The sequence below is a fragment of the Pinus tabuliformis genome, chromosome 7 (genome assembly GCF_031772625.1).
Source record: "Pinus tabuliformis cultivar Carrire ecotype Pingquan chromosome 7, CPIR1, whole genome shotgun sequence".
Taxonomy (NCBI): domain Eukaryota; kingdom Viridiplantae; phylum Streptophyta; class Pinopsida; order Pinales; family Pinaceae; genus Pinus; species Pinus tabuliformis.
This window is the reverse complement of record NC_142293.1, coordinates 230,458,460-230,480,868: the sequence shown is the minus strand read 5'-3', so window position 1 is coordinate 230,480,868 and position 22,409 is coordinate 230,458,460. Positions and strand designations below refer to the sequence as shown.

Sequence of the window (22,409 nt, the reverse complement as noted above, 5' to 3'; positions counted from 1 at the left end):
AAGAAGGGTCCTTCATACATGACATTGACTCTGTAGACTTTTATGACTTGATGACAAAACCTAAAGGCTCACAATGGGAACCTTAACTAAAATAAAATTCCTTGATCATGAAACCCATGATTCAAGTATTACATAAACAATTTTTATTTTCTTCTTTACATCAATTACATAAAATCATATTTACACGTCATTATGAAGACCAAACCTAGTTACACTTTTCAGTACTACTGATGTGATGAGAACAACCTAACGAAACCCTCTCAAGATCAAGTGCAAATCAACAATCATTAGGTAATGAAAACCACGGATGCATCATGATGGACCATACTTAATGTTAGGGGCACAATTAATGCTTCACATAAAGATCACCTTCAAATATCTAACTAGACCAGGTCTTGTATAAGTGTTTCCTCCCTTATGTCAAGGATGACTAGATGGATAACCCTATTAGGTGTTTCCAGTCCCCAAGGGAACAAACTGTAGGTGTTTGTGAAGATGGTGGCAATGGAGTGGGCATGACCAATGTCACACAGTTTGGGTTCGAATTCAAGTTCAACAATGATTAAGTTCGATTTGAATTTGAATTTTTTTATAAAATTCAGTTAAGGTTCAGGATTATGTTCGAATATATATATATATATATATATAGAGAGAGAGAGAGAGAGCCCCGAGGGTTAGCTCAATTGTTCGAGTCCCAGTCGTTAAAGCAACTTTGTTATTGAGAGGTCACGAGTTCAATTCTTGTTGGAAATATGGTAGCCATGGTCGTTATTTTCATCATGTGAAGAAATAGAAAAAGTAAATTAAATTTTTCCTCCTCAATTGCTCAAGTCGGCATCCTTTTGTTCAAGTCGGTTGGGCACCTTAGAGGCACCTATTCGACCCCCTTGTAAAATCTATATATTGAAGAGCCCTCCTCCTCATTTGGGCATCGATTTATCTCATGATGAGCTATGTTCCAACGAAGAGAGGAAGGATGAACTACACAGGAAAAAAGTACACACACACACACATATACTTCAAAAAAAAATTAATAAAAAAATATCTATAAATATATGTGTGTGTGTATATATTAATATATATATATATATAGATATATATGACTTTTATTAATTTATTATATGCATTATACATGAATAATTTTAATAATAGTAATACTATATATTATTATTTTTTAATAAATTATTCATTTATAATATGTATTATAATATATATTATTATTTTTTTATTAAAAATCATTATTCATTTATAATATGCATTGTACGTGAATGATGATATTAATAAATATTATTGTCAATGTAATTTGCAACTCGACCGCCAAATACTTGTCATAGGTGGAATATGTTTAAACGTTTTATCATTTCATATTAAATATATAAAATATTAAAACATAATTTATTATGTTATTAAACCTAAACCATCCCAACGGGCTTCAACTTGCTTGTGTCGACTCTCGAGTAACACATAATCCTGCCAACATGCTTCACAAGTTATTGTTGATACAAAGGCCAAAATGCTACGCAGGCTCCTGACCCTCCCTTCTAATTTTTCAACTCGTATGAATTTGTAGCACATGTTTAATAGTTGTATAGAGGTTCGAGGGCACATGTCTAAATGTTTCTTTCGACTGCACACTTGATGGTTGTACAAAGATCCGAACGTGTGATAGTAAAATTGAAAATTCAACAGCATGATTTTGAATTGAAACAGCTAAACATGTCGAACCTAAGCAGAACCCAAGCCGAATTTAAAATTTATTTTTGGGTTCGTCGAATTTTGAACCCCAAGGTTCAATTTCAACGAACCCTGTGACTTAGGGCATGACTTCAAGGCCAGGTGCCATAGCCAAATGACCAGCTAATGGTGGCCCAACATTCTAAGCGTATAGATGTAGGGAGGGAGCAAATGTTGAGGCATGATTTACCCCTTTCTTTGGCTTGCCTTTGCCACCCCTCTAGTGTGCCTTTTACTTCTTTACGATAATGCTTTAATTTGGGTGCATAGTTCAAGAGCCCAACCTTACTTTTTGATATTTAGAGTTTATTACCCCTTAATGATGAGGCAGTTTCTTGCTCATTAGGGTTCGAGAATGCAAGGGTTCCTTTTTATGGATGGAACATTGTGTGCTCTAGGGACTGGGCGATGGTTAACGAGGGGGATAGAGCTCATGCTAGGTTTTTGCCCACACATTATTTTTTTGTCCTAGCCATCTTTTGTATTTTATCTTTTTCTTTCATTGTGAACTTCTTTTGCTTTTACCTTTCTATTAGCTGCATCAACCTCCCATGCAAGGTTTTTCGGCCCAGATTCAAGGATGAGGATGAGGAGGTACCAGTCCCCATGATCGATCACAACCAACCCAAAAAAGGGAGATGGAATAATTGGAAAAATGGAAAGTGGTAAGTATAGAATATCATGGGCACGCAATTTCAATCAAATCCTCCCCAGTAGTGTCCTTTCTATAACCCTAAGGCCTTAGAGGAGGTCCCACAAGACTAGAGTCAAAGACTAACCTCCCAAGAGAAGTGAGGGAACAAGAATACAGTCAAGATCAGTGAATCATCCAGATCACCCCTTGATTCATATCAGTATGCCCGGAAACATTAAGTAAAAGCACATGATTACCAAATGGTTAATGTACCCATTGATCGATGATCCACCTTCCTTCAAGAAGGATTGTTGGATGGGAGAAAGAAATATGACCAAAGTAATCTATTGAGGATCCACGACATCGTGTCATACTAATCAATAGGGCTACTATTTGTTTGGCTATCTAAGGAGGAGAAAATCCCTCCTATGGGTTACCCACTTTTTGGTGTGTAACAAGCCTAACTTAAAGAAAAATCAACTTGGTTACCCTCATATACATAAGGGAGTCGATTTCCTCATTGGATTGTTGTCACACTTGCATCATAACCTCTATTCATTAATGAGATCTCTCTCTCTCTCTCTCTTGTGCGGAAGAGAGGCCTAGTTAAGTGACTTTCTTGGATGATTATGTTGAAAAATGTAACTAGTGTCGGTATTCATAATTGTATTTGAGTCATGATGTAATGTATTTGTCAAAAAAAAGAGAAAGGAATTTTATTATTAAAGAAATTGACTTATTAAAGCATTAGTTTCATGCTTGGGTCAATGATTTATAGGTCAAAGCCTCCATTGTAGGCTTCTAGAATTTATGTCAAGTGTCCTTATCCATGTCATAATGTAATAAACCCTTCTTGGGCATTGTCAATCAAGAAACAAATTTATTTTGATGTAAATTAGGTCTTCTAGGCTTCCTCCACCAAGTCGACCTCAAAATGGACAAGTCGGCCTAATTGAGGGGCAAAATCTACTATATAAATGTAGCAACTCGACCTCATTTGGAGCACTCAGAAAACAAGTTCAATCTGCAATTTCTGGGACAAGAAAAAGTGTGAAATTCAAGGAACAAGGAGGAGAGGGCCAGCGAAAAAGGAGAACTTTGTCAAGCACAAGAAGTCAAAATTTTATCTCTTTCTCTCACACATGTGAAGCTGTTGAGCTGTTGGAAGGGTCGAAACTTCAATCCTAAAGCTGGGCCAAAATTTGGAAGCTGAAGTCGAAGTTTTGAAGCTGGGAAGTCGAAATTTTGGGTTGAAGCTACATTTGAGAAGCTGACACTTGGTGACTTTGGGAGAAATCATCTATTTGAAGGAAGGGCTGACTTGGTGGAGGAGGAAGGTCTTTTGGTCTAGGGTCATGGTCTATCTCAACTTGAATTTGCTAGCGGAAGAGTTTGACTGGGTCTTCCCCTATAGAGGGGTTTTAGCCCCGACTCAATGCCTACATCTAGTGTCATTAATCTTCATGTTTTGTTTTGATGATTGCTTGATGAAACAAAGATAAAAGAAGAACATAAGAAAGTTAATAAAAACACAAAGATATCACAAGTAATTATCAACATAAGAAAATATTTCTGCCTTTCTGATTTTCTAACAGGATCTTGTGATGCAATGTGATCTCTTTTCATGGATGCTTATGGTGGATCTTGGACATTGCATGGTGAAGTAAGTAAGTTTATTTGCTTTATCTCGGTATTATGTTCCATGAGATTAACGTTCTTGTGCTAAGTTAGTTTACTTGGTATTTGTTTCATTGTCCCTTATTGAGATAAACCCTTCCTCCAAGTATTCGAGGAATAGAGATAGGTTTTCCTTTCCCTTAATCATCTGAAAAATTCAAAACCCAAATTTAAACCCTAGGGTAAGTTCATATGACCTAGTTCCGTTTGGAATTAGAATTGGTCCAAAGAGCCCAAGAATAGTTTGTATCCTAGACTCCATGTCCTATAGATTGAGAAGGCACTAGTCTATTTCCCTTGTGGTACTCTTCTAAAATGTAAAAATTGTTTTTCTTTTTATTTTATAGTAAATTAGGGTTAAATTGCAACAAAATCTTGTGTTTTCAGTATTTAATGACTTTTGATGTATGCCCTAGGGATAGGTCTTGTTTGAAAATACATTAGATAAGATAAATTGAATTTTTTCATGCATTTTTCAGCCACTCTCTAGGGCTGACATCGAGTTTTATTCGTTGATATATGCTTTATTAACTATCAAAATTTGTTGTAATTTTGTCCTTAGTTTACTCTCAAATTCAGCCTTCATTTCACATAGCTTTAACACAATTTTAACGGCTAAATTTGTTGCTTTTATAAATTATTGGTTTGCTACAATTTGTAGACCTAAATCCCTAGTTCATAGCAACCTCGAGTTTTTCTTGATTTGGTGTGTTTGGGTAACCTATTTGAAACTCTTTAGAATATCCTTCGCCTTTAAATCAACCCATGAATCCCTTGAACCAAAATCTTGAATATCTTCCATCATCCATCACAAACCCTAGCTTGTCATACGTTTATCCATTGATTTTTTATTGTAGGATCCTTAAGGGGCATTTAGCTTAATATCCTTGTGTTACTTCATCCCTAAGTCCTACCAAGGAAGCCTCCCTTGTATTGGATTGTGTCCTTCACTAAAGAAAGGGGAGTAGTTGCCGAAGTGACAATGGTAACACTCCCATGTGCTGCACATTGTCTAGGTCACCTAATGAGGTCGCACTAGGTGCTAGATTTTGTTGTAACAAGCTCCACCCTTTGTAGCATGTCCACCTCATAGAAGATGTCAATGCTACCTAAGATAACTACCATCAATAAGAAGTGGGACTTCTCTAGCATATATCTCGAGGACAAGCATCCCCCTGTAGTAAGTTCTCCAAATGTTGATCAACCAAAATAGTCTAAGGCACAAGAAGGGGCTCGGGTTTCACCACGCACACCACATCACATGAAGCGTACCCCCAACATGGTGTAAATACTTTTAAAGCAACCCCAAAACTAACAAAGGATAAGTCTACATGATCTCATCATCAACTTGGCAAAAGTTAAAGTTATATGAAACTTTGCCACCCAAAGCATCAAGAAAGCTTGGGAAGCCCCATTAAGCACTTAATGAGATGGATGGGTGAAATTTTTCGCTTCGGACCACCATTTAACTAACATTTCCTTTGGTGATCTCCAATACTTTTGCCAGATGACAAGTTATTTGTTGAAATGCAAAAGTTCTCAACCCTTAAGAATCTTTGGTAGGGTATAAGAACAGTGATGGACATCTTTGATGCTAACACCAAAGAATGGATCTTATGGCTCAAACTAAAGGCCTGGTTTGGGCTCAACAACTCTAATCGAATGGTTTAGAAAAGGATTAATAATTTAATCTACAACTTGTTGTCAATCAAATTAGGAATTAGACCACCTAAGAAATAATGGAAGAATTGGAGATGAAATGTCTCCAAAGCCTTCTTAACATACAAATTGGCTAAAAGCTTTTGGTGGATAGTTGAGAAGCCTCTATCAAATGGTCTACTCCACAAAACTCTAAAGATGGTCAAAACAGTCAACCTAGTTATTTCAACTTCATAATATTTGGAAGTCTCGACAAGATACAAATAATGCTTACTTTTTCCTAGCCCCTTGTACGAAGGACCTAGCTATGAAAAAATGTCTCATTTATTCCCCACCCAAAATCTACATTCTACAACATCCTTCAAACATCTTCTTTAATTTTGTTCCTTCACCAATTATACATGACAATCGACCTCAACCTTTTGTGGTCATCTCTCCCCACCTTTGTTCACTTGAAAACCAGCCCTTATGGATGAAAAACATCAATGGTTAGAACTTAGTAGAATTTCAGTCAATATGGCAGCATGTCAAGACATATATCATCTATCTCATTCATGGGAAGAGAGCAAATAATAATTTTTCTGCTAACTGATAATTTTCTTGGGTTAACAGAATAGACATGTGGGAATTAATCCCTACAAATCACAATCTAAGTTCAAAAGTTATAGATGTGCAATTGGTTGCTCATCTCCAACAGCTCTTAGTGTTGAGAAATCCATTAGAGTAGCATTTTTACTTAATTTCTCTCACTTGACATTTACTTACGATATTATATTTGTCTTATGTTGATTATATTAGTGTTCTCATCATCAAATAAATGCCAAAAACATGAAGATCATACGCAATGAACACCAGATGTAGGCACTCAGCTAGGGCAAAACCCCTATGAAGGGGAAAACCCAGTCAAACTCTTCCACTAGTAGATTCAAATCAAATTGAGACAACCAGGACTCAAGACCAAGACAAATGACCTCCTTCACTCCACCAAGTCAGCCTTCCATAACTAAGTTAAACAGTACTCAAATTTCCATAGTCAACATCAGCGCTTCAACATCTCGACCCTCTCTATAATCCTGAAGCTTAGCCTGCAATTTTGGTCCTGCAATATCTGAAGTATGTTTTGAAACTTTGGCTCCTGCACCTTAGTCATTGATCCTTTACACGTGTGGAAAAAACAATTGTTCATTTGCTAGACTTTCTCTCTCATTCCTTCGCTTGACCTTTTCTTCTATTTCCTTAGACATCGCATCCCTTTCTTGAGATGTCAAATTACATAACAAGTTACAAATCAAAGTGATACCAAATAGGTCAACTTCATTTGTTATATATAGTGGTTGGAGTTTGTTCTTTTGAGGTCGACATGATATGCTTAAAGCCAACTTGATGTCTTTGATGTGTTGGTGGCCGACTTGATGGAGAAGGGATTTACATGACCAAAATAATAATCTTTCTTGACTTAAATAGCCCAAGAAGGGTCTAGAATATATTGACTTAGAATTTGACCCAAGACATAATCCCTAGAGCACTCAATGGGTGCTTTTGACCTATTGACCAATGACCCACGTATGAAACCCATGCTTTAATAAGTCAAATTTCTTTTACAATAAAAATTTATCTTTTTCTTTCTTTTGACAATTACATCACGACTCAAATACAATTTATGAAGACCGACACTAGTTACATTTTAGAACACTTAGTATATTGGGGAGGGGACCCATGCACCATGTGTCAATACTAAATAGCCTCCTGCAACTCCTTTGACTCCGTGACCCAATCCCAAATATCTCAATCAAGTGCATGCTGACCACCCTACAGAGCAAGAAGGTAGTTGATAATAGATTGTGCACATAGAGCACATTGGACATGTAGACCCCCTCCCCCCAGCCACGAAATGATGAGGTTTTGTAGACTACCCTTGCAATTTTGGAAGCAAAAAGAAATCTTGGAAGAAAAACACAAGACAACAACGTATGGGAAATCACTATTACTAATAAGCCCGAACCACCAACCAAAGGCTGTGGCAGGTTGCCTAACAATGATAAAGATGATCCTCCCACATCTAGAATGGTTCTATTTCGGCACGCATTTCATTTTTTTATGAGGATTAAATTTAAACTTTCATTCAATTGATTTCCAACATGGTGAATTAATGTTTTCAGACATTCTTATTTATTTATGCCTGTGCCACGTGAACTTTTATTTTGTTTTAACCAGTCACCTATAACTTAGTTTCTAAGCACAGTTGATTTTTGCATGTTTGTGCTAGTGCTGGCCTGCTTTTCTGTGACCCACCCTTTTAGTATAAACGCTTGTAAATTTTGTGACATTATGACTATTAATAAAATATACAGAAAGCTTGTATTGCTTTAACCAGTCACCTATAACTTAGTTTCTAAGCACAGTTGATTTTTGCATGTTTGTGCTAGTGCTGGCCTGCTTTTCTGTGACCCACCCTTTTTAGTATAAACGCTTGTAAATTTTGTGACATTATGACTATTAATAAAATATACAGAAAGCTTGTATTGCTTTAACCAGTCACCTAGAACTTAGTTTCTAAGCACAGTTGATTTTTGCATGTTTGTGCTAGTGCTGGCCTACTTTTCTGTGACCCACCTTTTTTAGTATAAACGCTTGTAAATTTTATGACATCATGACTATTAATAAAATATACAGAAAGCATGTATTTCTAGGAAAAGGAAAAAAGGAGAATTGGGAAGCTCTTTTAGATATAAATTTTTTAATGTAGATCTTCATGGTAAAGAGGGATAGAGCTTTTTTCTATTCAAACCCTATTGCATAGCCCTGCCAAGCTTTAAAGATGGTGACAATACACTAATCCAAAGTATTGGTGGGGGTTCTTGGAAGGCCTACAAACCTTGCCTTAGCTAGAGACGCAAGCTACCCAAAAGGGCACTAAACTATTATAATATCAACTCACATTCTCCATGGCTGTTTCCTATCACTGGGAAAAATATCATGATTAAAAAAGGAGAGCTACCCAAGAGGGCACTAGTCAAACTTGCATTCTCCATAGCAGTTTCCTATCACTGGGTCAGATCATGATTAAATGCCTAAAGGTTCCATAGAAAAGGCATCAGTATTTTCTCTGTTTCTTACAATATCCAACTTAGAAAATATCTCTCCCGGTGTGAGCTGAAGAGCAAGTTCATTCTAACGAACAAAAACAAAGTTATCATAGCTAGTGTTGAAGGGTTAATTCCCTAATTCAGTCAGTCATAAACTTTGCCATTAAAATTCTCGATACTTTGTAGAGAGGCAGGGATGGACTTGTCTCCCCAGCATTTCAGAACAATCTGCCACCATCTAGGTCTAGTTGAACGAAGGAGAAAAGCTATCCACCACATTGAACAAACTGTGAAATCTTTAACATCTTCACATGGGAAAGAATGCCTGAGAGACGTCAAGTCTAGAAAGGCTTTTTTTCGTGGCCTCTTATTCATCAAAGTGTGGTTTCTAGGAGAAGCTTTCTAAGCTTGAACATCCACCCATCAAAATTACATTCATGGTATATTTGGTAAGCATCACGTATTTATTATGGTAGTTTCCTAAAAAAGAGGCTTTATTAAAATAGTTGATTGCATTCAACCCTTCTGCCACTAATAAAATCAGTGAAATATTTGCATCATTAGAAAAATGTAGTCCATCTTTATTTTTCTAAATGCATGGTTGTTGCTAGAATTGAGGCACTCGAATTATATGGAAGAAACATAACAAAGCTATAATTAATAATGTTCCTCTACATCCTCGTTTTTCTTTTATTAGTTGTCACATGAACAGTGCAGATTATTCTATGGAGACCAGACATGCTAAAAAGTTGATATGGAATTGTAGCATTTCCAAAGTCATCAATGTAAAGGCACTTGCACAGTTACACAGGTCTTTCCCGATCAACAAAAGCTGGCATTAGAGCAAAAGAGGGCCCAAAAGGGATCACAGAAGCTTCTGAATGCCCAAGCTCCTGCCATGGCAAGGATATGTACCCCATTAGTCCTCTTGTTATTCCCCACACAACAAAAAATGAAGCTGTATTGTAATGCCCATAATTCGAAATACAGAAAACATATAAATATTCATAAACTGGAAAACAGGAAGCTTAAAAACTTAATTTTTTGCACTTACCTGAACTGCTAGCTGATCCTGTGAAGCTGTCGATACTGTTGCTGTTGAGCTCCAATTACCCAAGGAGACCAATTCCGCCCAGCCTGATTGAGTAGAAGGTGGCTACTCAATCCAGCAAGCTTCTCACAGAAGCCCACTGTCCCCCGTGCCCAGAACCTCAGACGAGCTAAAGCTCTGCCAGTAGCAAATCTCTCTCACTGCTCAATTTCTCCTCCTCTGGTTTCAGTGCTCCATTTTCCCCCTCTGGTTTCACTGCTCCATTTTGCCCCCCCCCTGCTCAGCCATTTCTCGGTGATTTTATAGTCAGGGCTAAGCGGTGGCCGCCCTGTACACCGACTCCACCGCTTACTCTCGCGGTGACAGCTTCCTCCAGCTGTGAGTCATCCTCCCGTACAAACATTTCTGCCTTGCTTAATGTTTTGTTTTTTTTATGCGATGGTTTATATTTATAAGGTTTGAAGGTATTATAACATTTTGATCATCGTATACATATTAACCCTATTAGGTTATATGACATAATTTTTACTACTTGATTATATTGATATGTACTTTATATATATATATATATATACTTTGTTTTATTTATATATATATTTTTTTCTAATATATAAAGTTTATTTATGTTTGCTTTAATATAACTTTAAAACTTTAGATTAATTAATTAATTATTGGTACCATACTAAATCCTTATTCTATTTTATAATTATCATTTTTATTCCTTTATTATTATATTTTAGTATTATTATTTTTTTTTTATACAGGGTCACATAATATGTGAAATTAAAGATGGGTCGTTACATACACTCCCCCTTCAGAAAACTTCGTCCCGAAGTTAGAGAGTTTTAAGTTTATGATTTCGATGGATAAATTTTACCGTATCCAAGTTCCCAAGCTATTCTAAAATCATCCTATCCTTCCTAATCTCTTCCGCTCCCATCCTATCCGTCCTCTACTGGAGTATGCCATGGCGTCAGTTTTACTGACCTAACCATTCATAAACTCTAAGGTGGCAGCGTCGATTATACCAACCTGATTCCCAGTAGGCATCCGGCAGTCATCATCACACGTCTAGGGGAGCGTGATTCACACAGTCCTCCCATGACCCCAGGGTTCGGAGGATAAACGGTGGGCAACACCTCCACCCCTCCCAATAGAACTTAGGGCTAACACCCTATCATAGAATCACTTGGAGCTTTAATTGTTCTGAGGTTCTGTCATCACGTGGTCATCCCGGTAATTGGATACTTGAATCTGCAATCATACACTCACTCATGCATTCGTAAAACGTGTATCAGCATATTCAAAATAACTCATGTTTTATTCACATATGATACTACAGTATAATATATTTTTACCATTTTCTATGCATGTCTTTTGACTTCCATCTAAAATGTATTCTCTTCCGGATTTCTATGCCATTGATCATATTGACATGTAAGAAGAACAAAACCGATTTATAATATCTTAATTTCTATTAGAAGTAAAATCCTTTAACGGTCTTAACTTTCCTTCGACAACTATAATTTAATAAAATGAACCACATATATTGTTTTGGTATCCATGTACCAGCAGAAGTTAAACATATATTATGTCACAAAATTTCACGTTTATCTATAATCATTCGAAATGTTTCTAGTTTATGATTTCGATACTTTAATGGTTGATGCAAAACGCTTTTTGACTGAAATAGGGTTTATAGAGGATTCATACACATTTATAATTCTAAAGTAACGAAGTCCTTTTATTCTCATTCAACACTGATGTACTTAGCAGCCCTAGGAGACTCATTTTATTTCTTCTTTACAAATCTGGAAATCACAGAAGCTCACCATATTCCAGATCTGTCCTAAGAACTAGAAGTCTAGATACACTGTTTTCATACCTAAATCCTAGACTAGAGTTTGAAGCTAAAAAAAAAAACTGCAAGTTGAACCTTCTGACAGCATGCTTTAAGACTCAAGAACAGATTTATATGTGTGTAAAAATCTGTCTGTCAAACAGATAACAGAACCTTGAGATCGTACCTTCATCACTGATCATTTTTAGCCCATAACACAAGTCATACTTATCATCCCATTTGAATAGGTTGATGCATATATATATTGAGCTAAATGTCATTCAACCCAAGACCTATTTCATAGTACCATCTAGATGCATGCAAGTTGTAACTATGAATATTTTGTGACCATGCTATTGACATACTATAAGATGAATTATATTTGTCATCAAGAAAATGTAACCCAATTTATTCAAGTGTCACGCACCAAAGGGTTATTCCATTAGTGTTTGTACCCTTAAGGGATTAGAGCATATATATAATTGTATCAGTTTATTTCATAAAATATTCTCCTAAACAGGGTAGAATTTCTCCGAATGATTTATGGGTCTGGGAGATCTTATGTATTCTAGCCCCTCCACAAAATTTCGGAGCTAGAGCACATCGTATGCTACCAAAAATCAACAATATGCATCCTATGCATGTGGAATAACTTCATCTACCAGACTGACATGGATAAGATAATTAGAATGAGAGCTTCTATATTTCTCTCATCATAACTTTCTCTTCTAGCTACCTCATCAAGCCTAGTTTCTAACCCAACGGTAACATACCACAACTTTTTAGAGTTAAAGCTTGTCTTTCTTTTGGGCTCCCCGACAGCATAAATTTTCTGATTTAACTTTGGAAATCCATCATTAACATATTCTGTGATTAAGTAAACATTTGATACCTGTATTTGGAAACTACAACCCCATCAACAATGAGGTCAGGTCAAGCCTTTTGGGCGACCATGAAACTATATCAACTTCCCAACAAAAATGTGGCTAAATTGACAACAAACTCCAAAAGTTTCACCAAGCCATTAATTGTTCTCTTGTATTCAGAGTAAAATGTTTCACACATCCCCTTGAAAACCTGAGGTTGGGAAGTTGCCAGAGATGAGAAGGATATGTTTCGGTTGCATTCCAATAACGATTATAGTCAGGATACATATCAACAAATATGTCCTAGAAATTTCAAAGATCAATAGCTATAAGGTATTACAAATATAAATTTCATCCAGGGAAGAGTGTTACCAAAAAAAAAATCATTCAACAATCAACAAGAATCGATACTTAAAATGAGCACCAAATGCACAATTAAGTCTATAACAATATATATAAAACCATTTCATCTGTGCTACTTCCTTTGACTCTCAATCATATGTGCTTTGGCTCCATTCTTCATGGGAATTTTAAGCAGTGAATATTGGTCTCCAAACAGCTGACTGAATATATAAGATAAACCAAAACGCCCATTCCTGATCAAAGTTGACAGTATTAATCAATTATCAAAAGTTAGGAGTGCAAAATTACACTATAACTGCTTTCACTGTCAAACCATCTCTTTTGCCTTTGAGGTCAATAATTAAGCTTTCGCTTCATTCTTCTGTTGAGGTATTGGACACTTGTATTCACAAGGGTCCTGGAACAAAGCTTAAAAGTTAATGCACTCAAGCCAGAAAGTATTAGGATCCTCAGATTTAAGAAATAGGTAGTACTGCCTTACGATTCTCACAATTGATTAATTTTTGGGTTGGGTTTCTCATTGCCAAACCAGTCTTTCTGGCATGCACAAGGTAAGTGCATGGCCTGAAGGAAGGAAAAGATGGCAACCACTTTACCCCGGCCAACTCTTGAGAGTTTACTTGTCAAACTCTTTACAAGATGCAAACATTGATTTAATTTTATCAAGTATAATATGTACCTGTAATTAAATTATGTTTCTATGTCATTTTTCCTCAAGTATCCCTATGTATGATAGAGTTTATTACCAATGACCATTTATTTAATCAGCTCATGCAATTCCATGCACGAATTTCTTATTAGTAAAAATAAAGAAACTCCACAGAATGATAAATCAATTTCCAACTTCCATATCAACAGTCTGAATCAAAAGGTTACTTACATGTTTGAAACCAGCAGAGAAACCTAATCTGTATCAGTATATATGTGAGAAAAAGCAAAAGGTGCTTGAGAGATGCAAAGTGTAAATTCATAAAATCGTAGTCTATTTAGGATTGTGTGACATGTTTTTGTAAATCCCGTACAATCAGATAAAATGTCAACAGTCAAACTCATTTGCTAGTAATGACAAACTAATGAAGCGAGGGACTCAATTCTAGCACCTAAAAAAAATATAGAAATGATTGCTAAACATGTTGGCTGAATAAAGGTAAGCCATAATAATCATTCTCAACTTATCTGCCTCTGTCCTACATCCCTTCTATAAGGGAATCTGGGCTCCCTATTTCTTACTCTTAAGGCATTCTTGGAGCTCCCCTTTCTCTGCCATCTCTGTTAGAATATCAGCACCCCCTACAAACTCTCCCTTTATAAACACTTGAGGGAATGTAGGCCAACTACTGTAGACTTTTAATGTTTCCCTCAAACCAGGGTTGTAATCTTCATCTAGAATATTAACCGATTCATAATCTAACCCGTGTTCATTCAATATTGTCAAAATTTTGTGAGAAAATCCACACTGTGGGGCCGTTCTTGAACCTTTAATAAATACTACTATCTCATTCCCCTTTACCAATTTGTCAATCAATTGTTCCAAAGTCACTGTCAGTTGCACATGCCGGCCAGGTGTAAGACGAAGATCAGGCTTGGTCTGTCTCTTCTTTACCCATATGGTGTTACCAGATTCATTTCCAGGAGGAACCTTACCTATAGCATTTATGTGCTCCTCCATCCAAACTTTCCATGCATCAGTCAAAGCAGTGCGATCAGGTACAGCAACAAGAGCAATCTGTAAAGCGACAGGTTTTGGATGAGGCAAACATGCTTAAATTTAGATATATTCTCACATCAAAGAAGTTCCGCTTTTAGTCTCATAGAATTCCATCAAAAAAAAAAATTAGCTTTTTTTTTTTTTTTTTTTAATTCTAATCATTGTATTCTACGCAGACTCACTTAACTTAATAACAAACTTGTTAAGTGAAAACACCAAAAGAACTGTACCATGATGGAAGCAATTCCTTCAGATTTATTAGAGTTATTTATATGTCACATTGTCTGATCCATTGTGCACGACCAATATTGAAATAAGCAGAAAATGCACTCAGGGGAATAAAATTAGAAACAAGTACAACATTAGCCCAGCCTGAGATCCCACGCTGACTGTGACACACATTCCTCAGATCCTCTACATCCATCAGCTGCACAGTGACCCACTGAAGTAGCATGACTTCAGAAAATTTACCTCAGAACCATCCACTGACATTAAACTACAGAAGATTATTAGACCTCACACATCCAAGAGGTCTAATTATGCGAGTTGATTAAGTAAGAATGTCCTTAGATTACCTCACATTTACTTTGCATGATTTTGCATTTACTTGCCTTGCAATTGTATGGATCTTCCAGCCATAGTTTTAAAACTAAAACTGGTATTCAAACAGGCCACCTATCAAACCATGTTTTGAACTGAAAGCAGATCCAACAGGATTCAATGAACTGGTTTTTTTTAAAAACATATAAAATGATTAATTTTTAATGAAAAAATCATATTTAAGATTACAAACTATTAAAGGTAATATACAAGGTTTGCTCACCTATATATCATGTAAGGGTGAATATACCAAAATGGCACCAAGTGCAATATATATCAGCAACAAAATACATAACAAATGAGGCTCTAAATTGCCTCTAGAGTCCAAAAACCATGCAACAAGCTAGTGGGCCACTAACCTACTACAAATCACTGATCAACATGATCACTCATCAAACTCATCACCACTACTAGAAATGGGATCATCAGCAGGAGCTACACAAACATCATCTGGCTTAGAGTCTTTAGACTCTTTGAATTCCTCAACCTTGTAATATTTTAGAAAAAGCTTCTTAACATGTCAAACCAAATAATACATCAAAATCATATCAACTATATTATTGTATCTGGTCATATTGGGATAACATCATTTATTGCCTATCACCGCAAGTTTTGTTACTCAAACTTATTTATTTTTTTTTTTTACTGTTGTTGATGTGGAAGCATTCATGACAAGTCAAAGTACGAATGTGAACAGCACACACCATGGAGAATTCAAACAAGATCAAAATGAAGCATGGATGTAAGGCAAAGTGAAATAGCATGGGCACAGAAGAGCATGCTTGTGCACAACAGCTTGGAGCAGCACCAAGAGAGATGGACAAGTAAATGAAGGTGCAAAAGATGGATTTAGGCAATAAGATAAGTCAACATGATAAGTGTGGAGACAAAACCAAGCCTGCAAAACTAGTGCGGTCTGGAGATGAATAGTGCTAGAATGAGCACATGGCTTGGCACTGAGTGGAAACAGCACAAAAGAAAGATGAAATGATATGTGCTAAATGGATGGATTCAAACAATGAGACACAAAATATGAACAGGCAACAAGGAAGACAAAAATCTCAGGACAATTCCCTACGCTCCCAAAACGATTCATGTTGCTACCATACCACAGGAGAAGAAATTCGAAATTGCTTGTGGCAAGAAGCTTGAGAAAGCTTAGTGGATAGTAGAATTATTTGTCTTTATTATGGCCCATTTTGTAAACATTCTATGAAGATTGAAGTTGAAGCTGTTGACTGCATATTACAGCTCTTTGGTCATGATGCTCTGTTTCATTTCGTGGTTGATATTATCTACTACAATTTATTGATGACAAATGTTATATATGTTGAAACTTAAAACTTGAAGATTGATGTTATGATTGATCATTTGATGACAAAGCTATAACTTATAACTGCCAGATGCTTGATGTTAATTGAGTACTAAAAGGATCTGCAGTAGTTTTGACAGTAGTCTATCAATATTATGGTCTTCATGTTTCTTGCTAACTGTACTAGCATATTACTTATTTTAAATAAGCATCTTATTGCCCTAAAACAGGGAAATATCGAAGAGAATGAGGTTGATGGTGAAACATCTGTACGACACACCAGTTTTTTTGTGTTGAAGGAATTTACTTATTAGGCTAAAATCTTAGGCATGATTAGAGATGAGACAGATTTTAAATACACACCAACAATTTAGAAAGACTGTATGTCCTAAAATCATGACGTATGACAGCCAACCGTTTGGAAACATATGTCATGAATCTACTCAATATTTATAAAAATAATTATTTCAAAAGATGGGAAGACATACGCCAAATATGAAGAGGGTAAAAGCTGATTTTTATTGATCAAATAAGAGTGTACAGTCAACTATCTTTACAAATTTCTGCGAAATTTTGGACTAAAAATAACTTTGGAAGCCAAAGATGTTGAATGTTCATACAAAGGTAATTGGGTTAGTTGCTTATTAGATGAAAAATGAAGTTCAGCTCTTCAAGAAAATTATATTTGGAATATTGTCCTAAGAATAACGCATGCGTGATTTGGAAACATATATCAAATTTAAACTTCAGTATGGATGCACTTTGTCCTTCTTGGCTTTAATCAGGATACGTCAGTACATTTACAGTAATGCGGTAATGAAAATGTGAGTTTCAGGATCCATGAGTAAAAATCTGACTGTAAATGCATTCTACGCATAATATAATCCTATACACTGTCACCCCGCAATAAGGAATTTAAATTTTTTTGAGCAATTATATTCACGCCCCACAATACTATGCCACCTTTCGACCTAAAAATGGTGTGAAGCCGTTGGTATTTGTAATCCCTTTGCCGGCGTTTAAATTGTAACCAATTCAGGACAGGTCCGTCTTCGATTCTTTGGCGGTTGAGCGACGTGCTTTTCTTATTTCTTCGGCTATATATAAAATCAGCCTAACGAATTGTGAAGCGGTTAAGGTGTATATATATATATATATATTTTTATGGGAGGTCGACGGGTCAAAACCCCCGCCCAACTCTTCCGGCCCTTTATCTGGTTATTATATGACACTGTTACCGCATATTTCGAAGCGGTTTTATGTCTGCATAAGGTTGCTATATCATATGATATAGTTACGATTTAAAACGGTGGAAGAACGTACAGTATCCGCGGCAGCGAATATCCAGCGCTCTCGAAGGGAAGAAGTAAAAATAAAAAAAGAAATAAAAAATCCTCCATTGTGAATTTCAAAACAGTTATAAAGGAACTGCCAAATTTTATCTGCTAAACTGACCGTAAATTTCTATGGACTGTATCTTCAAAGCGTTCGTTTCCTCCTTACTTTATATCTTCATACCCTGCTGAAAATTCCCTAGACACCCGTCCGCCGGTTCACGCAGAGATTTGGGTTCAATACCCCCAATGTAGGTGCGGATGCGGCCAGCTATAACAAATGGTCATTCTGATGGCATAAATATGCCCCTCAAAGAGTAGCAGCATGGAAAAAGGGTAAACTGAGTCTGATTCTCAAACTAGCATTGTCATCAAGGGTAAACCCGCATAGTCGTTTCACCTTCACTGCTTTATATGGTTCTGACCCACAGAATTTTGATAAAGGCAAAGAGTATAGATCATTGCAGAGGCAGCGAGGGCTACTAGCAAACTGAGGCTTCGGAGGTAGCAACGTGTGCTGCATTTGTTGAGGGAGGATAAACAAAAATACGTTTGAGTTTTCGTGCAGCACAGAGGGGTGCGGAGAAAGACAGGGATAACTAGAACCCTGATTTTGACTATGATGCAGAATTTTAACAAGTAATTATATGTATTTTTGGTTGTGTAGGGCCTGTGAGATCCCGAAGGGTTTGAACACAGCGCTCTGATACCATGTGTAATGCCCATAATTCGAAATACAGAAAACATATAAATATTCATAAACTGGAAAACAGGAAGCTTAAAAACTTAATTTTTGCACTTACCTGAACTGCTAGCTGATCCTGTGAAGCTGTCGATACTGTTGCTGTTGAGCTCCAATTACCCAGGGAGACCAATTCCGCCCAGCCTGATTGAGTAGAAGCTGGCTACTCAATCCAGCAAGCTTCTCACAGAAGCCCACTGTCCCCCGTGCCCAGGACCTCAGACGAACTAAAGCTCTGCCAGTAGCAAATCTCTCTCACTGCTCAATTTCTCCTCCTCTGGTTTCAGTGCTCCATTTTCCCCCTCTGGTTTCACTGCTCCATTTTGCCCCCCCTGCTCAGCCATTTCTCGGTGATTTTATAGTCAGGGCTAAGCGGTGGCCGCCCTGTACACCGACTCCACCGCTTACTCTCGCGGTGACAGCTTCCTCCAGCTGTGAGTCATCCTCCCGTACAAACATTTCTGCCTTGCTTAATGTTTTGTTTTTTTTATGCGATGGTTTATATTTATAAGGTTTGAAGGTATTATAACATTTTGATCATCGTATACATATTAACCCTATTAGGTTATATGACATACTTTTTACTACTTGATTATATTGATATGTACTTTATATATATATATATATATACTTTGTTTTATTTATATATATTTTTTTTTCTAATATATAAAGTTTATTTATGTTTGCTTTAATATAACTTTAAAACTTTAGATTAATTAATTAATTATTGGTACCATACTAAATCCTTATTCTATTTTATAATTATCATTTTTATTCCTTTATTATTATATTTTAGTATTATTATTTTTTTTTTATACAGGGTCACATAATATGTGAAATTAAAGATGGGTCGTTACATGTATGATGTGTGGGAGGTGCCTCCCAATCTCTGGATTTAAAAAAATTGATGCTAATCAGGATTCTCCCTGCTGTGCTAACCAGTGGGATAATACTCCTTTTGTTTGTTGTACACCTCATATTTTTATGTGTGATCTTGTAGTGAGTAATATATCACACTTGGTGCCTATATGTTGCCCATTCCTATGCACTAAAATGTTTATTATTACAATATTTGAAAGAAATGATGCAACAAAACAAAACCTATACCTGACAACAAAGTCAAGTTCCCGATTCAAATACATAAAAACATTAGTTCAATGGACCAAACAAATGGTGCATTTCTTTGAGAAGGAATTGCATCTCAAGAAATTTTACCTGAGAACTTGGTCTGGATATCTTGAAATACGAGCTTGAAAGGATGCCCAATGTTTTTGATCTCTGGATGCCTGTTTCCTCAGTCCATAGAGTGGTCGAGTAAACAAATTGTGCAATAACAGTGTTTAATGAAAAAATTACAAACGACACAACCAAACATACCTCCATACCCGTGAACTGTCTAAGAAATTCTTCATCCTTTTGCTGATTAGCGGCAATTGCATTTTCTGGGACTTGTTCATCAAGCCCTTCAGAATCCATATTGCCCTCTTCTTCATCTATGATCTCTAGTTCGGGCCATAAATGTGTGCTTGCTGCTTTTACCAAGTAATCATTTTGAGAACCTGTCTCCACAAAAAATTTAAAATTCACGAGTCAAAACAGATACCATCAATACTCCAGCTAATGAAAACAATGCGTACAAAGAAATCATATGAACCAGACCATCTGTGCTGACAACTTGAGATGAGTTGCAGTTTCCAGTAAGACAATTAACGGCTACAACAGATGTAGACATTGATAGAATCTGACGACAATCTGCTGCATGACCTGTTCGCCAATGGTCGACCTGCATATATAACCCAATACAGAACTTCCCAAAAACTCCATAGATGATCTAAAAAACCTATGAAGATTCCCAATAAATAGATAATAAAACCATCAATGGAAACAAACAGGTGCAATTACTTTACCTGATGTTGGCGAGAACAGTACCGCGCCATCTTGCAACCACTGCAGATCTTCCCCCCTCTCCATGTCCCACACCAACTACAAAGAGCAACTGTACCAAACATCCCAAAATGAGCACTACTGAGATGAACTCAAACTAGCATATAGCTTCAGGAAATAGCACTTAGCAACTGAGGGCAGTGCTATTTCCAAGCACATGCACCTTGACAGCAAAATGTAAAATATATTGAATTCTATTTCATATATTACTCTGAGGAATTTTCTAAAGTCTGATTCGATTACACCAGTAAAAACATTCAGCATTTTTTTGTTTCTGGGAATGCGTTCTTAACCAAGAGTGTTGTTTCAGAAATCCCATGTTTTCTGGGATGAATTCATTAACTTTTCAAAATAAAAGTCTGTCAATTGTTCCAAGGATATCTCCACTTTTCCTCAGTATTCAATTTTTTAGAAAGAATCCTTTCAGAATATCTAACGATTTTATTTATCCAATGACAAAACAAATCCACCAACATTGGGTTCATTCCAAAATCTATGTCTACTTTTCCTCCTGTCAAGATACAACAAAACCTGTAGCAGGAGGCCTCTACACTTAAGTACATAACTACTAAGAAAATCGTACCAAATTTAAAATTTGAATATATATATCCATTCAAACACAGAAGGCAAGACATCTCTAGTCAAGGTACCGAACAATCATAGAATAAAAAATAATAAAGTTCACTTCATATGTTAGTGATATGTAACAAACGTAATATTTTAAACTAATCAGTACAGACATTAAGGGTCAGGTGGTTAAACCACCATCACCAACTTAAGGTGTTATTTGATGGTGTATTTAAAGATGATTAAATGAGAATGGCACTTGTATGTCTGGTAGCCTACATAGGGTCCCAGTGAATGTATTTGCTACAGCATACTGCATAATTAATATATGTGACATTTATTATTCCCCAATGATTTCATGAACCATGTTATGTATGCACCTGTTACCCCTCTATCAGTGGGAGTACATAGATTTTTTCAAGCAGATCATTCACCACCATTGTAAGCCCATGGTCACAAGTCAAAGCCTTGTAAAAGACCATGTGAGGCCATCTATTAGACATCCCAGACTTGGTGTATTGTCATTTGAGTATGTATTCATTATGATTGATCAGGCCATGTCTCGTCCCTTGAGAGCTTCATCTCGGCAATCTCGTCCGTAACCGGATTGGAGGACCTTGGGAGGTTTTTCATGAGGACTCATGGTTCTATGGGAGCCCTGTCTTTGTAGGGTTGATCATCGGTATATGGGCCAATGTAGCTTGCATCATGGTGCACCTATGTCATTCCACATGGTTTCGTGTCTATAGAATCTGTCGGTGACCTTGGCCTCGGTACAGTATTACTCATTACAATTCCCACAGCATAGCAGTCTCACTTGTCAACTTTCACATTTCCCAGGGCAGTTCAAGTTTCCCAATACAAAATGGTCCAGGTTGTCAAAAAGTCAACCCAAGCTAAGATTGTAGAGCATGACTAGAGGATTCCATGCCACGTGGAATTTTTTCAATCAAAACATCTCGTGGCTAGTTACAGTCTGGTCAAACTTGGTCAACAATACAGGAAAAGTTTCCAGGAGACTTTTAGGTAGAGCATTGGGCAGAATCATGCATGCATTACGTCAAAATTGATCAGCTCGACGAGAGAGAAAACCCAGGTATCGGAATTTTGAGATCAGCAGCAGTGTTGGAGATCAGGCATAGGGGCAGTATAACATGTCAGTCAAAGTGATGGTGTGGCAATGTCGTAGCAAATATGAAGAAACAGATATAGACCCGGTATAGATCAAGACATGCTGAGCAAAACCCAGGTTCCAATTCTTTCCAAGAGGACTAAGGCATTGGAGCTATACC

At 36.6% G+C, this 22,409-nt stretch overlaps 1 protein-coding gene across 2 annotated transcripts in view; it reads right to left on the bottom strand.

Annotated features, from left to right (window-relative positions):
• The window catches only part of LOC149246691 (zinc finger (MYND type) family protein / programmed cell death 2 C-terminal domain-containing protein), a 117,179-nt gene that overhangs the window by 51,945 nt on the left and 42,825 nt on the right, over window positions 1-22,409 (bottom strand). For both annotated transcript variants that reach the window (XM_089458001.1, XM_089458000.1), the window contains exons 5-8: window positions 20,514-20,602; window positions 20,266-20,389; window positions 19,984-20,165; window positions 19,822-19,892 (exon numbers count right to left, since the gene is read on the bottom strand). In XM_089458001.1, the coding sequence (XP_089314127.1) occupies window positions 19,822-19,892; window positions 19,984-20,165; window positions 20,266-20,389; window positions 20,514-20,602 (466 nt within the window). The remainder of the gene's footprint in view (window positions 1-19,821; window positions 19,893-19,983; window positions 20,166-20,265; window positions 20,390-20,513; window positions 20,603-22,409) is intronic.